Source organism: Agelaius phoeniceus, chromosome 27, assembly GCF_051311805.1.
Source record: "Agelaius phoeniceus isolate bAgePho1 chromosome 27, bAgePho1.hap1, whole genome shotgun sequence".
Lineage (NCBI taxonomy): Eukaryota > Metazoa > Chordata > Aves > Passeriformes > Icteridae > Agelaius > Agelaius phoeniceus.
In genome coordinates, this window is record NC_135291.1 from 5,419,984 (window position 1) to 5,436,832 (window position 16,849).

At 53.3% G+C, this 16,849-nt stretch overlaps 2 protein-coding genes across 2 annotated transcripts in view; both read right to left on the reverse strand.

Annotated features, from left to right (window-relative positions):
* The window catches only part of LOC143695915 (uncharacterized), a 243,196-nt gene that overhangs the window by 85,692 nt on the left and 140,655 nt on the right, over positions 1-16,849 (reverse strand).
* Positions 1,734-15,780, reverse strand: LOC143695854 (serine/threonine-protein kinase PAK 3-like). The gene is made up of 12 exons (XM_077191059.1): positions 15,603-15,780; positions 9,328-9,441; positions 8,827-8,864; positions 8,165-8,420; positions 7,478-7,541; positions 6,598-6,646; positions 5,448-5,557; positions 4,565-4,682; positions 4,072-4,171; positions 3,457-3,653; positions 2,416-2,553; positions 1,734-1,969 (listed from the first exon to the last, which is right to left on the reverse strand). The coding sequence occupies exons 1-12, from the start codon at positions 15,778-15,780 to the stop codon at positions 1,880-1,882; spliced, it is 1,452 nt and encodes a 483-aa protein (XP_077047174.1). The 3' UTR covers positions 1,734-1,879.

Consider the following 16,849-nt stretch of genomic DNA (forward strand, 5'->3'; position numbering starts at 1 on the left):
TTTATTGGTACAGGAACAGGGGACAGAGCTGAACAGGGTCCAGGGACAAAGACAGGGTGCAAGCTGAGGGCACAGGGGGTTTTTGTATGGGGTAGTGAGGGTGGAGCTGAGGGTCAGGGTCCAATGGATATGGGGGAAAATGGTGCAAAGGAGGGGTTAAGGGTCGGGTCAGCTAATAGGGAAACGGGCAGAGGAATGCAGTAAACTGGGGCCAATGGAGGGACAGAGGGAGAACATTCTAGGGACTACCCATACCAGAGATGGGTAACAGGGGGTGAACTAGGGTAATTAGGCCAATGGTCCAATGGGGTAACATAACTTTCCATAAATCAGCATGTGCCTGAGCAAAGATCTGTGGGAGAAGCAAGCTTCTCACCATAACCTTGAAATCTATTCTTCTCAGTCCTCCACAGCTGTGGAATTGAGACTCTGATGGTAGAGTCCTGGGCCTCCACACCAGTACATCTTTCTTTTCCTTGCAGCCTCCTCCTCTGCCGCCCAGACAAAATTTAGGATTGACAAATCTGGCTTAGGAGAGCAACAAGGGGTGAGCACCTTGGGTTTTGTGATAAAGGAACCTCACTCTTTAGAATTTTTAAAAGTTTAATAAGGAATAATAAGGGACAAATCAGTAACAGCGCTGGGTGTTGGCAATGGCCAGAGGCACACCGGTTAACCACAGCAACTCTTCTTGTCTACTTTTTCCATTGTATTGTTCAAATACATATTCATAATGATTATACATATTCAAACATTTCTTTGAACACATTTACATGTTCCAGGAATTCTTTAGGTTGGTTTGACCCCCAACTTGCCTTTTTAGAGCACGTGCAGGAATCGTGGATTGCTGTTTTGAGGGTTGTGTGTCACTGCCTCACAAGGGGCCCTGTTCTGTGGTTTCAGCAGGTGACAGTTATTGACAGTGGAAGGGTCAGTGGCAGGGGTCCTCATCACATCCTTTCCTTAGATGTTATCTGACCATGCAGACGGTTTTAGCTACTTCCTCAAGTACTTTAAACCAACATTAGCTATTTCACAAACATGTCTGAGTTATTATTGTCAATTATTTACAAAAATAAAAGCATTAGTTCTTATTTCACAACTACGGCTACATCTGCAAAAGTTAACATTCTAATGTACAACACATGGCATCCACTTCAATATTTTGCAAAAGCCAAAACTATAATGTATGTTTTTCACACTATCCACAAACTAAAATATCATCCATAAATGATGTTCTGAGGATATGAGCTACACAGGGGACAGGGCATTGGCCACAAAAAGTTGACAAATTGTACTATAGCAAAAGCAGTTAAAAGTGATTACAAACTGTACTATATCAAACTCGTTGTGATTAAGAATATTTTGCAGAAGTCAATACATAATAGCAAAAGCCAGCACTACCTAGTTATTTATAACAAACCCAGGGCAGGTTTTTCCCTTGCATGGAGCACCTGGGCCTTCCCCGGGCCCCTTCTGCCCTCCTGCAGAGCCGGTGGCATTTTCCAGCACACACAGTTTGTAACCAAGAGCCGGGTGCAGCCGAGAAGGCTCCAAGCGCCTCCTTCCAGGCTGACTCTGCAGGTGCCCAGGCTGCTCTGGGCTCTGCCAGGGCTCTGCTGGGGCTCAGCTCTGGGCCAGGCTGGGCCCGCTCTCCCCTCACATTGCTCCGTGCAGCTGAGTCACAGCGGGAGAGGGAAGGGACACGTCAAGGGAGTTGAGGTTTAAGAGTGTTTTTATTCATAAAACTTTCATAACAAACAGGCTGCTCTAACTACCATAACTAACTAGCAGTGCTAACTATCCTAACTACCAGTGCTAACTACCATGACTAACTAGTTGTCCTAACTACTGTAAGAAGAAGCTGTTCTCAAGAACTTCATATCCTCCGCTGCTCCCTCAGTTGCTTTGCTGCAGTGATCAGAGGTGTCAGGCTGGAGAGAGGCTTGGCTGATGATAAAAATGGGTGCTGTCCAAAGGATAAAAAATAAAGAAATGAACGGTTACTTTCCCGAGTCAAGTTCCTCACAGGCTCTGTTGCAACAGGGCAAAGGGAAATGGTTTGAAAATCGAGGGAAGCAGGCTCAGATTAGATCTAAGGAAGAATTTTTTAACCAGGAGAGTGGGGAAACACTGACAGGAGGTGCCCAGAGATGTGGGAGGTGCCTCCTGCCTGGAAACATCCAAGCTCAGGTCAGGCAGGGCTCTGAGGCCCCTGAGCTGCTTGAAAATGTCCCTGCTTGCTGTGGGGCACCAGGTCCAGATGAGCTCGAAAGGAGCCTGCCAGGCCACAGCAGGCGAGGATTCTGCTCGCTCTGCGCGTGGAACGCAGCGAGACTGGAGACTATCGGAGGGGGCCCCACAAGAAAATCCCTCCCTGGCGCTGCTGCTTCCCCTGCAGCCCTTGGCTCTCACCTGCAGCAGCTCCTGGGCAGCCCAGCGCCGCTCCTCGTCCGGCTCCAGGCTGCACTCGACGAAGTCCCGCAGCAGAGCCGACAGGCGCCGGGGCTCCTGCAGCTGCGGGGTCCCGTTCTGCCGGATCAGAGCGCGAGCCTGCAGGGAAAGCAAACTCAGCGCTCTGCCAGCTCCCTTCACACCCACACGGGCTCACATCCACCCCGGGGCCTCAGCCCCAGCTCCAGGGCCACTTTCCTCCCTGCCAGAGATGCTGCTCAGAGCTCATTTTGCTATGCCAACCAAAGAACCCAAACCCTGGGGCTGCCACAGCCACTGCAACATCCAAATGATCTCGCCTTGAGAGCCAGTTTCATTGGCCGGCTTTGTTAGTAGGAACCTCCATCAGAAATAGCCCATTTTGCTTCTCCAAATATGGACACCAGCTTTACAGGCCATTTTCCAGAGTCACTGTGGTCTGCCTGTGTTATTTCAGAGGATTCTTCCATCAAGTGCATCTCTGCAGTGCCACTGACACTCAAGTAAATGCATTCCTGATGCCCCATCCCAGAAACTGCCAGGCAAGAAACAGGAGGTTTGTGATGCTGAAAGCTCAGGCTTGGTGACACAGAAAAAGTAGCTTGGACTAGGAAAGAAATATGTTAGACTATGGGGATGTTAAACCATCATCTTCAGGTTTTAGACAAGTTTCCCAGTGAGAAGAATCAGGGGGGTGATCATCTTGCAAAATGTCTTTTAGAAACTCCTGCAGAAATCTTGTTGGGTTTGGGATTTGGGGATGGTGTGGAGTTTTCTTGCAAGATAACATTAGAGCTGATGCACTTGCTTCATATTTCCAGGTCATCCTCACAGCCAGAAGAGCTGCAACAACATAAAGGCCAAAGCAAATTGTTGCTGGAGACTGCAGAAAATTTGTCTGTGTGGAGGCACAAGTCCTCTGGGAATTCCCTTCCCATGTGCAGAAACCTCCAGCTGCTGCTCCCAGTGCAGGGTCCCCCTGTGCTCGCAGCCTCTGCAGCCACTGGAGAATTTGCCTCTTACCATGGCCGCCGTTTCCCTGAAGTAAGGAGGTTCTCCTTCCACCATCTCGATGGTCACAATGCCGAAGGACCAGATGTCCACCTTGGGGCCATAAGGAGATCTGGTCACAACTTCTGGGGCCATCCAGTGAGCAGTGCCCACCATGGAGCTGCGCTGGTCCTGCTCAGGGCTGAGCTGAGTGCAGAGGCCAAAATCAGCTGAGGACAGAAACAAACCCTGTCAAAGGCAGCTGCAATGAGGAAACCAAGCACAAAGATTCCCCACGCTCACTCTGAGAATGCAGTAGTGAAGTCAGCTGGAAAAGTCCTAAGGGCTGTAGCCAAGGAAAGATGGAACTGGGCCCTTCAAGAAACCCTCAGCTTTCCTTCAGTGGCTTTTACTGATTCCCTTGGAGCTTTAGATTCCCACTGCTGCCCCTCTGGAAGGGCCATGGCCAGAGCAAAGGCACTGCTGGCCCCCTGCTCCTCTCCTGAGCTCTCTGCAGGGGCAGCCACTCTCAGCTGGCAGCAGGGGCTGGGCAGTGCCCCCAGCAGCCCTTGTGGGGCTCTGGCCCTCCCTGGGAAGCAGCCCCAGCCCTGCAGCCCGGGAGCGCCGTGCCTGGCCAGGAACACCCACCCAGCCTGACAGAGCCGTCCATGCCCAGGAGGATGTTGGAGCTCTTCAGATCCCTGTGGATCACCCGGTTGGAATGGAGGAAATCCAGGCCCTGCAGACACTGAGAGAGAACAAGAAACACGAGGGCAAAAACCAATGGCTGGAATATATCACACCAGAAAGGACAGCTCAGAATTCTGCCAGCAGCAGCTTTGTTGTGACAGGCCAGGAGTGCAGTGCACACAAGCTCCAGGCAAACGGTTCAAGGCAAAGCTGAGAACAGCAAATCAAATCCAAACCAGAAAGAGAGTACCACAACAGCAGGAGAGAGAACAAGAACAGAGTAGAAGTGCAGTGATGCTGGCAGGCTGTTCACTGCAGAGGCTCTTTCTTCTCCAGCTCATGAAAACAACTCAGAAACAAAGCCCTGAGCATGGAGCCACTCCTGTTCTCACACCCTGTTTGGAAGGACCATCGTGTCCCAGCCATGGAAGTGACAAGCAGGATCCCTCACCTCCCGACTGACAGCTGCCATCTCTCCTTCAGCCATGCGTGTCTGTCTGACAACGTCCTGCAAAGTTCCTCCATCCATATATTCCATCACCAGCCAGAGATCTCCATCCACAAGGAAGCTGGAAGAGGAAAACAATGGCATGGAGATTAAAGTGCAGAGCTCAATTCCCCCATGGAAAAGCCTGGAGGGGAGTTTTGTTTCCAGGTCACTTGTCAGTGAGGACAGAATCAGATGGAGAGACATTCCTGCCAGGCTGCACAGCCCTTGGAATCTGCACAGTCTAAAGGGGAAGGAGACACCTGTGAGAAAGGAGAGGCTTTGGATGGCAAGCAGGTGAAAAATGCAGTTTAGCAACAGCCCAGATCAATATGGAATCACAACCCTTGGCCCCAGCTGGTTCAGCTTCTGAACTCATCAGTTCCACCATTCCCTCCAGAACAAGGCAACACAACTGCCAGGGTTATCCAGGGGAGGAGGCCGTGCAGCACTTGGGACAAAAGCAGTCAGAAAACCTTTCAGAAAGTCCCTTCAGAAACAGGCACGGCCAGTGAAAAATGGGCAAATGAGTCATTTCTAGAAACAAGAACTTGGTCTTACTGGCATCTTTAGCAATGGAAAAGGGCTGGGAAGAAGAAGCCAAGGGAAATAATTTCTGCTGTGGTTTATCAGCACTTGCTGGGAGACACAGCAAACGGGGTCAACTTGAAGGAAAAACCAAAGCAAAGCAACAAAAGCACATGGAGGGAGTGAACTGCCAGGCAGAACTCCCACATCTTTGGGAAGATGTGGCTGGGTCAGGCATTTTCAAAACAGGCTACAGACTCCTGATGCCAGGAAAGGTTAACGCAGGGCCCGGGCTCGGGATCAGAGCTGAAGCACTCACCTGTCCAAAGAGTTGACAATGTTGGGGTTCTTCTTGTCCTTCAGGAGCAGGATCTCATTCACAGCTCGTTCCCTGTTCTGCCCTCTGAGACTCATTTTCTTGATGGCCACCTGAAGGGACATTGCAGCCTTGAACTGGAGGAGTCTGTGGCAGGAGGCCACAGCAAACACGGAGCGAGTCTTTGTGGAGCGACAGAGCCGGGCTGTGCCAAACTGCCTTGGGATGGGACACCAGAGCTCAGCAAGGGCCATTCCCACAGCCCATTGCTCTGCCAGCTGGGGGCTGCTTACAGGACACATGGCCAGAGACATTTGGCCTTGCAAGCTCTGCAGAAATGGTCCCTCAGCTGTCAGCCTCAAAGCTCTAACAACATTCTCTGCACCTACAGTCTTCTCAAATGGCCTCAACACTCTTATTATTATTATTCAAACCCATTTTGCAAGCAGGAGGTAATTCTGGTTCTCTGAAAACAAAGCAGAACAGCCAGGAACCCCTTAGCAATTCTATGGGATTTGGTCATGATTTCAGATGCAACTGCTCTCTTTGGGATTGCACAACAAAGCAGACACGCACACCCATTGCTCAGGTGATCCCTGTCACAGGCTGTCACTGACACAAGACCTAAACACAACTGCAGGATTAGGAGAGAGCTTTGCTCTGGACATTCGTCTTCTCATTTCTCTCCCTCTCTCTCTGTGAACAGCTGAAGTAGGACTAAAACCCCCAAATTGAGCCCAAGCAGGATCTCTCCCTAATCAGGCCTTGAGGTATCCTTTGAAGATAAAAGGCAGGATGGAAATAATATTGTTATAGTTTAGCTAAGAATAGCTAAATAATGTTCCTGTCTAAGGTTGGGATGAAGATAAATTGGGCCTCAGTCTCCAGCAGCTGATGCATTCACACTTTTAGATATGAAGGCCAAGCCAGCGTGTCCTGCTCTGACAGACACCGCTGCCCTCCTTGCATTCCTTTGGCGCTTCAGAAGGACCAAGTCTGTCCCAGCTGTGCTCTGCAGGCTGACACTGCTCTGCCTTCAGAGGAGCAGCCTGGGCAGGAAAGCTCTGCTGGCCCCCAAAGCTGCAGCCACAGCTCCCAGCAGAGGGGAAAGCCCTGGAGAGCTGCCAGGCGTGCTGGGCGTGTTGGCACTGACCTCTCCTCCAGTGGCCCTGTCGAGTCCTTTATAAACGGTTCCAAAAGCCCTGGAGACAAAACAGCAGAGAAGAAAGAAGCAGCGCTTTAGGCCCTGGCAGGGAAAGCCAGCCCAGACAGGAGATCTCTGCTGCCTGCAGCGTTCACAAACACCTGGCTGCATCGACCCTTCCAACAACAGCACAGCAGCCACCAGCCCTCTGCCATGCAAGGTGTGCAGGAGAAAACTGAGACCCAACATGAAGGAATTGGCCTGGAGCAAATCCCAAATATCCACCCTGAATTGCTTTAGTTCAAAACCTGAGGTGAGAGATGGGTGTCTAAAGAACTGGAAAAGAATGCATTTCATCCTTTTCCATTTCCTGCCTAAGATCTGCAGGTTCTACAAGGGCCCTGCCATCAGGCAGGTGATGCTTTTTCCCCCAGAGTGCATCAGCTCTGTGTCTGTTACTGAATGGATGGGGTCTGCTACCTGTGTTAGAATAGAGCACTTATTAGTTCATCTCTGGTTTCTGTTTCTAAACCATTAGGTTGATAACCCTGACCAGTGGATATTTTTTGAAGGAAAATATTTGAAAGAAATCTTCTTGAGAACTGTTTTCTGACAGTCACCAGATGGTGAGTTGCTCTTTTAGGCAATCCAGTTCCAGGGACAGAAGATCTTCCAGGTCCTGCTCCTTGCTGCAGGCAGGACACTGCCAGCCTCAGGGGCCTTTGACGGCGCCTTCTGACCACAGTTATCAATTCTGATCAGGACTGAGAGACAGCAGGATAGTAGCCCAGTGTCTGAAGGTGCTTGGAGCTCTCCTGACTTCTCACTTGATCCTGCACCAGCACAACACCCGGCCCTGCTTGTGCAGCAGTAGCTGCCATGCACTTACCCTTGGCCAATCTGCTCCAGTTCCAGGTATTTCTCGGCAGGCTCCTCCTCGCTCACGGTGTTCCCTGAAAGAAACCACGTGGAAGACGCTCCCTCCCAGAGTGAGACCCTGCCTTGCAGCAGAGCCAGAAGCAGCCCCACTCCCTGGGGCCGTGAGCCCCTTGGTGTCAGCTGGGGAAGGACAATAAATGGCTCGGTGACATTCAGCTGCAGAGCAACACTGGGTGCAGCTGATGCCCAGACACACACACAGCACCTGCTCGGGCACCCAGGAACAGAGCAGACGTACTCAGCTGCATCAGGCACCACTCCCCTCTCCCCTCTGGCTGCCCGGCTGTGCTGCTGTCAGAATGTTCAGCCCAGGATCCTACAGCGGAGGGAGGTTCATTGTCCTCTTCCCAAGCAGAGGGAGCTTCTCCATCCTCTCCCCAAAATGCTGCAGCTTCTCCATCCTCTTCCCAAAATGCTGCAGCTTCTCCATCCTCTTCCCAAAATGCTGGAGGTTCGCCATCCTCTTCCCAAGCCAGGGGATGTTTGCTGTCCACTTCCCATGCTGGGGGATGTTCAGTCTCTTCTTCCCAAGCCACAGGATGTCCTCCATCCTCATCCCACACTGGGAGATATCCATTGTCCTCATCCCACTCCGTGGGAGCTTGGCCACTCTGGTCCCACACCAGGGGACATCCACCGTCCTCGTCCCAGGCCGGGAGATGTCCCCTGTCCTTGTCCCACCCCGCGGGAGCCTCGCCGTTGCATTCCCACCCCGCGGGATGTTCGCCCTCGTCTCCCAGAGCAGCGGGAAGTTCACTGTCATCTCCCAGCACTGAGGGAAGTTCACCATCGTCCCCCAGAGCAGCGGGAAGCTCACTGCTGTCTTCCTCCTTGTTGACCTCCTCTTTGGAAGCAGAGGGAGCCCCAGGAGGTGCTGGTGCTGCTTCTGTGCCCTGTGGACAGACGGCAGCGTGAGGGACAGGAAGTTCTATCTCAGTTATCACCTTATTTATCCTCAGCTGCACATCCAGCTGCACTAAGCAGAAATGGGGTTTGGAGCTGTTCCAACTAACAATGGGCTACAGTCGACATTGCCACTTATTGTTGGGAATTCCATATTCCACCATGGCTAAAGCCAGCAAGCAATCCTCTGCCTGCAAAACCAGACCTGCAGCTCTTCAAAAACTCTTCAGCAGAAAAGGAGAAAACTGCCAGGGATCCCTTTGCTGCTGCTGCTGCTGCTGCAAAGACACTGACAGGACCTTTCCTTCAGCCTCCCAGGCTGGCCCTCGACTGCCACATGCCGAGCTCACAACTTGCTGCACAATTCCAAACACCAAAGGTTCCTTTCCCACTCACCGAAGGAGGAGCTGCTTGGAATCCAGACATGAGGTGCCCTGCAATGGGGGAGGGAACATGAACCAGATGCTGTTAGGAGAAAAACTGCCAGTGGTGGGAAATGCCATGGAGCAAGGCAACCCCAAGAGAGCATTTTGCTTTCACTGCATCCCTCCAGGAGCCACAGTCCCTTCCCACAGCAAGCAAGAGAACAAGCACAAAATACTGGGCTGGGTCAGTTCTTGGCTGGAGCAGCAAAGGGAGGCAGTTCCAGGCTCTGCTGGCACAGACTCCCTGCTTGAGGGAACAGAACCCCCCAGGGCTCATTGCAGATGCTGTGCACACCCCGCAGGCAGCAGACACCCCCTTTTTCAGCTGCAGCTGCTGGCAGGAGCTCTCCCAAAGCAATGGTGTCTTCATGGCAATTTGATTCCAAAGTCAACTCAGCTCCAGAGGAAGAACAGAAAGCACACAGCAAGCCCAAAGCCACAGATGCTGCACCGAGGGAAAACCTCAACTTACGTGCCAAGTGGGTTAAAAAATACCCCGAATAAGCCACAGAGTACAGAGTGCAAACTGCAGCAGCCACGTGCTGGATCATTTTGGCTGCGCTGCACACGCCTGCAGCCTGTAGCCCTGAAAGCACAGAAGGACAGGGCTGGGCTGGCTGCTGAGAATGCCTTGGGCAGGAGGATCCTCCGGCAGCGAGCCCAGAGCCACTCTGGGCACTGAGGCCTCCGTGTCCCACAGCAACGGGAACACCACGGGGACGTGGCGCTGTTCCTGTGACATCCCAGCAGCAGCTCACGCAGAAACCGCCTGGAAGGTTCTCCTGTGTCACAAAGGAGCACAAAGAACCCTCCCAGGGCACAGCCCATGGCCCAAAGGATGCAAGAGGAACTTGGAAAATGCAGCAAACAAGGACACCCCATAGCCCAGCCTGAACACTGAGGAGAACAAGGACAGGACCAAAGCAAAGGAAACGTGACCTTTAGTCACTGATAGTTCTGACTAAAAGCAGCAAGCCTTGTTCCATCTGGGATCTTTGTTCTAGTTCTAAAAACAAGCAAGGTCCTCCACTCTAAATACACAGAAGGCAGGAACTGGGGAGGAGGTGGGATTAGGAAGGAGGAGGAGGAGGAGGGAGAGAGGAAAAGGAGGAGCAGGAGCAGGAACAGGAGGAACAGGAGGTTCCAGTGCCCCCTGTGGCCGCAGCCACGGGACCATCGCCCCCAGCTCGTCTTGCAGCTCAGTGGGGAGGGGGAGCTCGTCCCAAATCTATCCAGGAGTCCCTGAGAGGGTGTTTTATTGGGGGGGTATTTGGAACTTGTAGATTGTGGAATTGACCCCAAATATCATCTGGTGTCTCTGGGAGGTTTTGTTTTCTCTGTGTGTGTAGGTTTGGATCTTGCAGGACCCCAAAGCTGAGCCCCTTGGGGGGATCTTTGGGGGCCCACGTGGCCATTGCCCAGTATGGGCAGGGGAGGACATTGGTCCTGGGGACCGCCGGGAGAGCAGAGGAGGGGAACCCCTGGGACCCCCAGAGTGGGGAGAGCAGAGAGGGGCGATCCCAGAGCTGGGGGACCCCGGCAGACTGGAAAGGGGGAGAGCCTGGAGAGGAGGGACCCCTGGGATCCCTGGGATCTCAAAGTAGAGCATCAGGGGAGAAGGGCCCCCATGGACCCCCAAAAGGCCCTGGATCATCCCTGAGCAGGACACCGGAGAATGGAGAAGCCCTGGAACCATTGGACCCCTATCATCCCAAGGAAAGGAAATCAGGAAACCTCTGGAACACCAGAAGTGGAGAGATGATTGATAGGGAAATCCTGGGAGAGCTTTTTGGGCTGAATCTTGACATTGTGGGGATTTTCATGGACACAAGACTCCTGCTGACTTCTAGAGATGGACCTGGCCAGGAGGAGCCTCTACTCCAAGGTGCTCCCACCTTGGTTTCCCCAAACCAGGGTCTGTCATTCCCAAGCTGTGGCCAGATGGAGGAGGAGGAAAAGCCCCAGACATTCCGCACAAGGAGGGGCTGCAAACCCAGCCCAGGGAGCTGCAGGGAGGAAAGAGCCCCCCTGAGCCAGGAAGGCAGCCGGAGATCCAGCCAGAGCTCAGAGCTGGTGGAGAAGCCTCATGGCAGGGAGAAGCCCCACAAATGCTTGGAATGTGGGAAGGGTTTCAACCAAAAGCTCCACCCTGATGGAACACCTGAACATCCACCCTGGGGAGAGGCCCTGGGAGTGTGAGGAATGTGGGAAGAGCTTCAGTGGGACCTCTGACCTGAGCAAGCACCACAAGATCCACACTGGGGAATGGCCCTGTATGAGTGCTTGGAATGTCAGAAGAGCTTCAAATGGGATTCAGAGGTCGTCACTCACCAGCACTTGCACACCAGGGAGAGGCCCTGCGAGTGTCCCGATGTGGGAAGAGCTTCGTGCGCTGCTGCAGCTCCATCCCCCATGGGAGGATCCGTGCTGGATGATCCCCAGTGATCCCCGTTGGGCAGAGCCCTGGTGACCCCTGTTCTTGGTGATCCCCGTTGGGTGGGGGGAAGGTGTTGGAGAGATTTCTTCCCCTTCTCCTTGTGCTGCTGTGATTTGGTTGGTAATAAATTCCCTCCGTGTGCCCAGGCCGGGTCTGTTGTGCCCGTGCGGGATTTGCTGAGGGATCTCTCCCGGTCCTTGTCCCCAGCCAGGAACCCTCGGTTCCATTTTCTGTCCCTGTGCGGCTGCGGGGGCAGGGACAGAGCGGCTCTGGGGGTGCCTGGCATCGGGCCAGCGTCACCGCTCGCCACGGGCACCGCTGAGATCCCGCGCCCCTGGGCACGCATTGCTGGGCTCACCTGAGCTCCCACCCGCCCAGCGCCCCAAGGTTCCCCCTCCCCAAAAAACTCCCAGCCCGGGGCTGCAGCGGCCCGGAAAGGCCTCAGCCAATCAAAACACAGCCAAAACGCGCCGCAGCCAATGAGAACGCGGGGCGTTGAAGAGTCATCAGTTGTGTGGCGGAGCCTCTGAGATCGGGTCGCCAAAAGTGGCGGCAGCCAATGAGAGCGCGCGGCGCTGCCGAGCCCGCCCTGCTCCGGACTGGTGCTGCCAGCGCAGCGCGGCTGCTTTGGGGCTGCTGCTCCCTGCCCGGCCCCGGCCATGGGGCGAGGGGCGGCAGCTGGGGCCCTACTGGTGGCACTGGTGGTGCTGGGAGCCCCCCCGGCTGCGGGCGCGGAGCTCTCGGGTGAGCGGGGTCGGGAGGCGCTGGGACAGGGCGGGAGAAGGGGGAAAAGGGAGCGAAGGGGGAGACCGGAATGGAGGGGGAGGAGGAGGGGACCCCCCAAAGGCCGAGCGGGAGGGGCTGAGGATTGGGGGGAGGTGAGGAAGGGGTGGGAGACGGTGGGAAAGTGGGGAAAAGGGGAGAGTGGGACCCCAAAACAGGAACCCAGCGCCCCCCACCCGGACCCCACCTGCGTCCCCCGCCGGGGCTGTTTGGGGAGGGGGCGCGTGGGGGGCGCCCAGGTCGGGCCCAGAGCCCAGCGCTGCCCCAGCCCGACCCGCCTCGCCTCTATCCCCGAGCTCCCCCCTCTTCAATCATCGCCAGATCCCCACTGGGCAAAAGCCCTACGAGGGTGAGGAGTGTGAGAAGAGCTTCAGCAACAGGTCCGACCTAAGGGCACGCTGCCACATCCACTCCGGGAGAGGCCCTGCGAGTGCCCTGATTGCAGGAAGAGCTTTATACGCTGTTCCAGCTCCATCTTTAGTGCAATACAACAATCCTCCATGGGAGGATCCCCATTGGAGGATCCCCAGTGACCCCCGTTGGGCAGAGCCCTGGTTATGCCCATTCTGGGTGACCCTTGTTGGGTGGGGGGAAGGTGTTGGAGAAATTTATTTCCCCTCTCCTTGTGCTGCTGTGATTTGGTTGGTAATAAATTCCCTCCCTGTGCCCAGGCTGGGCCTGTGATGCCCATTTTGGTGTTTGATGAGGGATCTCTCCCTGTCTTATCCCAACCCAGGAACTCTTGGTTAAATTTTCTCTGCCCTGTGCAGCTGTGGGAGGCAGGGACAGAGTGGCTTTGGTGGGTGGCTGACATCAGGCAGCATCACCCAGGCCATGGGCACCCCTGAGATCCCAGTGTGGTGGTGCATTGCCCCCTCCTCCTTTCCAGGCTGCAGTGTGATCTGAGAAATGCTTGTTAGGTCTTGCCCTTGGAAACGGCACCTGGGTTTTGCTCTTTCCAAACTTATCAGAAACACTGTCTGCTCCCAGGAACTGCTAAAAGGTTCCTGTTTTCCTTATGACCAGCCTTGGAAAATATTCCTGTCTTGGTTTGGAAAGACAGGTATCTGCTTAAGGAAGGCAGGAGCCTCCCCTGAAATGGAAAATGTAAACCTCCTCCCTCTGAATTGTTAAGAAATTGAAATTAAGGGGGCTCGCAGGCAAATATATGGGAGCAGGGATAAGAGTTCTTTATTAGGGAAAAAAATAAAAGGACAAAATAAACAATGCAGTAAATCCAACCAACACTGCCAGAGTCAGAACACAACCTGACATCCTGTTGTTCAGGGTGTTGGTAGCAGTCCAAGTGGAAATGTGCCTGCAGTCCTCCTGGAGTAGCAGATACGGTTTTGTTGGAGCAGTGGTCCTGTAGAAAGGGTGAAGTCTTCCTCTGAATATCCAGTGGAAGAGGCAGCTGTTTCCTCTGGGGATCCAGTGGAGAAAGCCATGCTGGTGTTCCAGAATCTCAAGATTATATCTGGGTAGCAATGCTTGGCTCCTCTCTCTGGGCTCGCATCTCCCAGTGGGATGCTGTAGATCTTATCAGCCATGCAGTGACATGCAACAGCCTATTAACAACAGATGTCTCCCCTGAGGGAGGATTGGTTGTGGAAAAGATAAGGAAAACAGAAGACAACTGCCATTCAGATGGCAAATAGAAAGCATCTTGCTTGGCAGCAGGACATTACCCACCCCTTATTCTATTTCCATCTGCATCACAATGAAACCTTACATAGAGTTCTCACTTAAGACTAGGTTTCCCTGTGGTCCACAATGGCTTTCTCCATCTTTCTGCATTACCCATCAAGTGTAACCAGGTCCTTGAGCAAAAACAATTCCACGGATGGGTTTGTCTTTGCCTGAGGTGGGATTAATCCAAACAGTCTTCCCTAAAATGCCTTTCATATGTACCACAGGAACTTTATCTCCCTCCACTGTGTGCAGGGGTTCAGACTGGGCAGGACCAGCTCGATTTATGGACCCTCCGGTGTTGACCATCCAGGTGGCTTTTGCTAAGTTCATTTCCCAATTTCTAAAAGTCCCCCCACTGAGTGCCTTAAGGGTAGTTTTAAGTAGTCCATTGCACCCATCAACTTTCCCAGCAGTTGGTGCATGATAGAGGATATGGTATATCCATGCAATACTATGTTCCCTGGCCCAGGTGTTAAAGCCATTCTTGAAATGGGTCCCGTTGTCTGACTCAATCCTCTCAGGGCTACCATGCCTCCAAAGGACCTGGTTTTCAAGGCCCAGGATGGTGTTCCAGGCATTAGCATGAGACACAGGGTAGGTTTCCAACCATCCAGTCGTGGCTTCCACCATGGTCAGCAGGTAGCGCTTGCCCTGGCGTGTCTGGGGCAGTGGGATGGAGTCAATCTGCCAGGCCTCCCCATACTTGTACTTGGACCACCGCCCACCATACCATAGGGGCTTCACTCGCTTGGCCTGCTTGAGGGCAGCACACGTCTCACAGTCATGGATAACCTGTGAAATACTGTCCATGGTTAAATCCACCCCTCAGTCTTGTGCCCACTTATAGGTGGCATCTCTGCCCTGATGGTCTGAGGCATCATGGGCCCATTGAGCTAGGAACAACTCCCCCTTATGTTGCCAATCTAAGTCTATCTTCGACACCTCTATTTTTGCAGCCTGGTCTACCTGCTCATTGTTTCAGTGTTCCTCATTAGCTCTACTCTTGGGAACATGAGCATCTACATGGTGGACTTTCACAGGTAGCCTCCCTACCCTGGTAGCAATGTCTTTCCACTCATCAGCAGCCCAAATTGGTTTTCCTCTACGCTGCCAGTTGGACTCTTTCCACCTCTCCAGCCATCCCCACAGAGCATTGGCTACCATCCATGAATCAGTGTAGAGGTAGAGCTTTGGCCACTTCTCTCTTTCAGCAATGTCCAGGGCCAGCTGAACAGCTTTGAGTTCAGCAAGTTGACTTGATCCACCTTCTCCTTCAGTGGCCTCTGCAACCTGTCGTGTGGGGCTCCATACGGCTGCTTTCCACTTCCAGTTCATCCCTACGATGCAACAGGAACCGTCAGTGAAAAGAGCGTAGCGCGTTTCCTCTGGGGGCAGTTGGTCATAGGGAGGAGCTTCTTCAGCACGTCACTGGTTCTTGTTCCTCTTCATCAGTGAGACCAAAGTTCTCACCTTCTGGCCAGTTTGTAATTATTGCCAAAATCCCAGGGTGATTCAGTTTCCAATATGGGCGCACTGTGTGATGAGAGCAATCCATTTACTCCATGTGGTGTCAGTGGTGTGGTGGGAGGTGGGAACCTTTCCTTTAAACATTCACCCCAGTACTGGTAGTTGGGGTGCCAGGAGGAGTTGCGCTTTTGTGCCAATCACCTCTGAGGCAGCCTGGACTCCTTCATAGGCAGCCAAGATTTTCCTCTCTGTGGAAGTGTAGTTGGCTTTGGATCTTCTGTAACTTCTGCTCTAGAAGTTGGTTGGCCTCGAGTCTCCCCAGGCATCTTCTGCCAAAGGCTCCAGGACACACCATTGTTCCCAGCTACAGAGCACGTTCTGCACCTCTGGTCCTGTCCTGACTGGGCCAAGGGCTACAGCATGAGTGATCTTCTGCTTGATCTGTGCAAAGGCTTGTTGCTGCTCAGGGCCCCAGGGGAAATCGTTCTTCTTGCAGGTGACCAGGTAGAGAGGGCTCACAGTCTGACTGTACTCGGGAATGTGCATTCTCCAAAAACCTATCGCATCTAGGAGAGCTTGTGTTTCCTTCTTGCTGGTTGGTGGAGACATTGCTGTGATCTTGTTGATGACCTCAGTGGGAATCTGATGCCCTCCATCTTGCCACTTTACTCCCAGGACCTGGATCTCATGAGCAGGTCCTTTGACTTTGCTCTTCTTGATAGCGAAGCAGGCTTCCAGCAGAATCTGGATGATCCTCTCTCCTTTCTCAAACACTTCCATCGCTGTGTTCCCCCACACAATGATGCCATTGATGTACTGCAAGTTCTCTGGAGCCTCACCCTTTTCCAGTGCACTCTGGATCAGTCCATGGCAGATGATGGGGCTGTGCTTCCACCCCTGGGGCAGTCGGTTCCAGGTGTACTGCACGCCCCTCCAGGTGAAAGCAAACTGAGGCCTGCATTCTGCTGCCAGAGGAATGGAGAAGAGCACCTTAGCAATGTCAATGGTGGCGTACCACTTTGCTGCCTTGGACTCCAGCTCATACTGGAGTTCCAGCATGTCCAGCACAGCAGCACTCAGTGGTGGAGTCACTTCATTCAAGCCACGATAGTCCACAGTCAATCTCCATTCTCTGTCAGACTTGCACACAGGCCAGATGGGACTGTTGAAGGGTGAGTGGGTTTTGCTGACCACCCCTTGGCTCTCCAGCTCATGGATCATTTTGTGCATGGGGATCACAGCATCCCAATTTGTCCGATACTGCCGGTGGTGCACTGTCGAGGTGGCAATTGCACTCGTTGCTCTTCCACCTTCAGAAGTCCTATTGCAGATGGGTTTTCTGATAGTCCAGGCAAGGTATTCAACTGCTTCATGTTCTCTGCCTCTACAGCAGCTATTCCAAAAGCTCACTTGAGTCTTTCTGGGTCTTTGTAAAGCCATTCCAGAGGAAGTCTATGCCCAGAACACACAGGGCCTCTGGGCCAGTCACAATAGGATGTTTCTGCCCCTCTTTCCCAGTCAGGCTCACCTCGGCTTCCAACACAGTCAATCCCCGTCACCCTGGCAATGGAAACAGGTTCCGCCCCAATGTGTCCCGATGGTATTAGAGTACACT

Bases quoted from the DNA above. Each gene is read 5' to 3' on its own strand.
- LOC143695854 (XM_077191059.1), bottom strand. From the start codon at position 15,780: ATGCACATTCCCGAGTACAGTCAGACTGTGAGCCCTCTCTACCTGGTC. The intron at 9,442-15,602 runs GTAGCTGGGAAC...CTGTGCTTTCAG, and splicing joins AGAGGTGCAGAACGTGCTCT to GGCTACAGGCTGCAGGCGTG. The intron at 1,970-2,415 runs GTGAGAGCCAAG...TCCTTTGGACAG, and splicing joins CTGCCCAGGAGCTGCTGCAG to CACCCATTTTTATCATCAGC.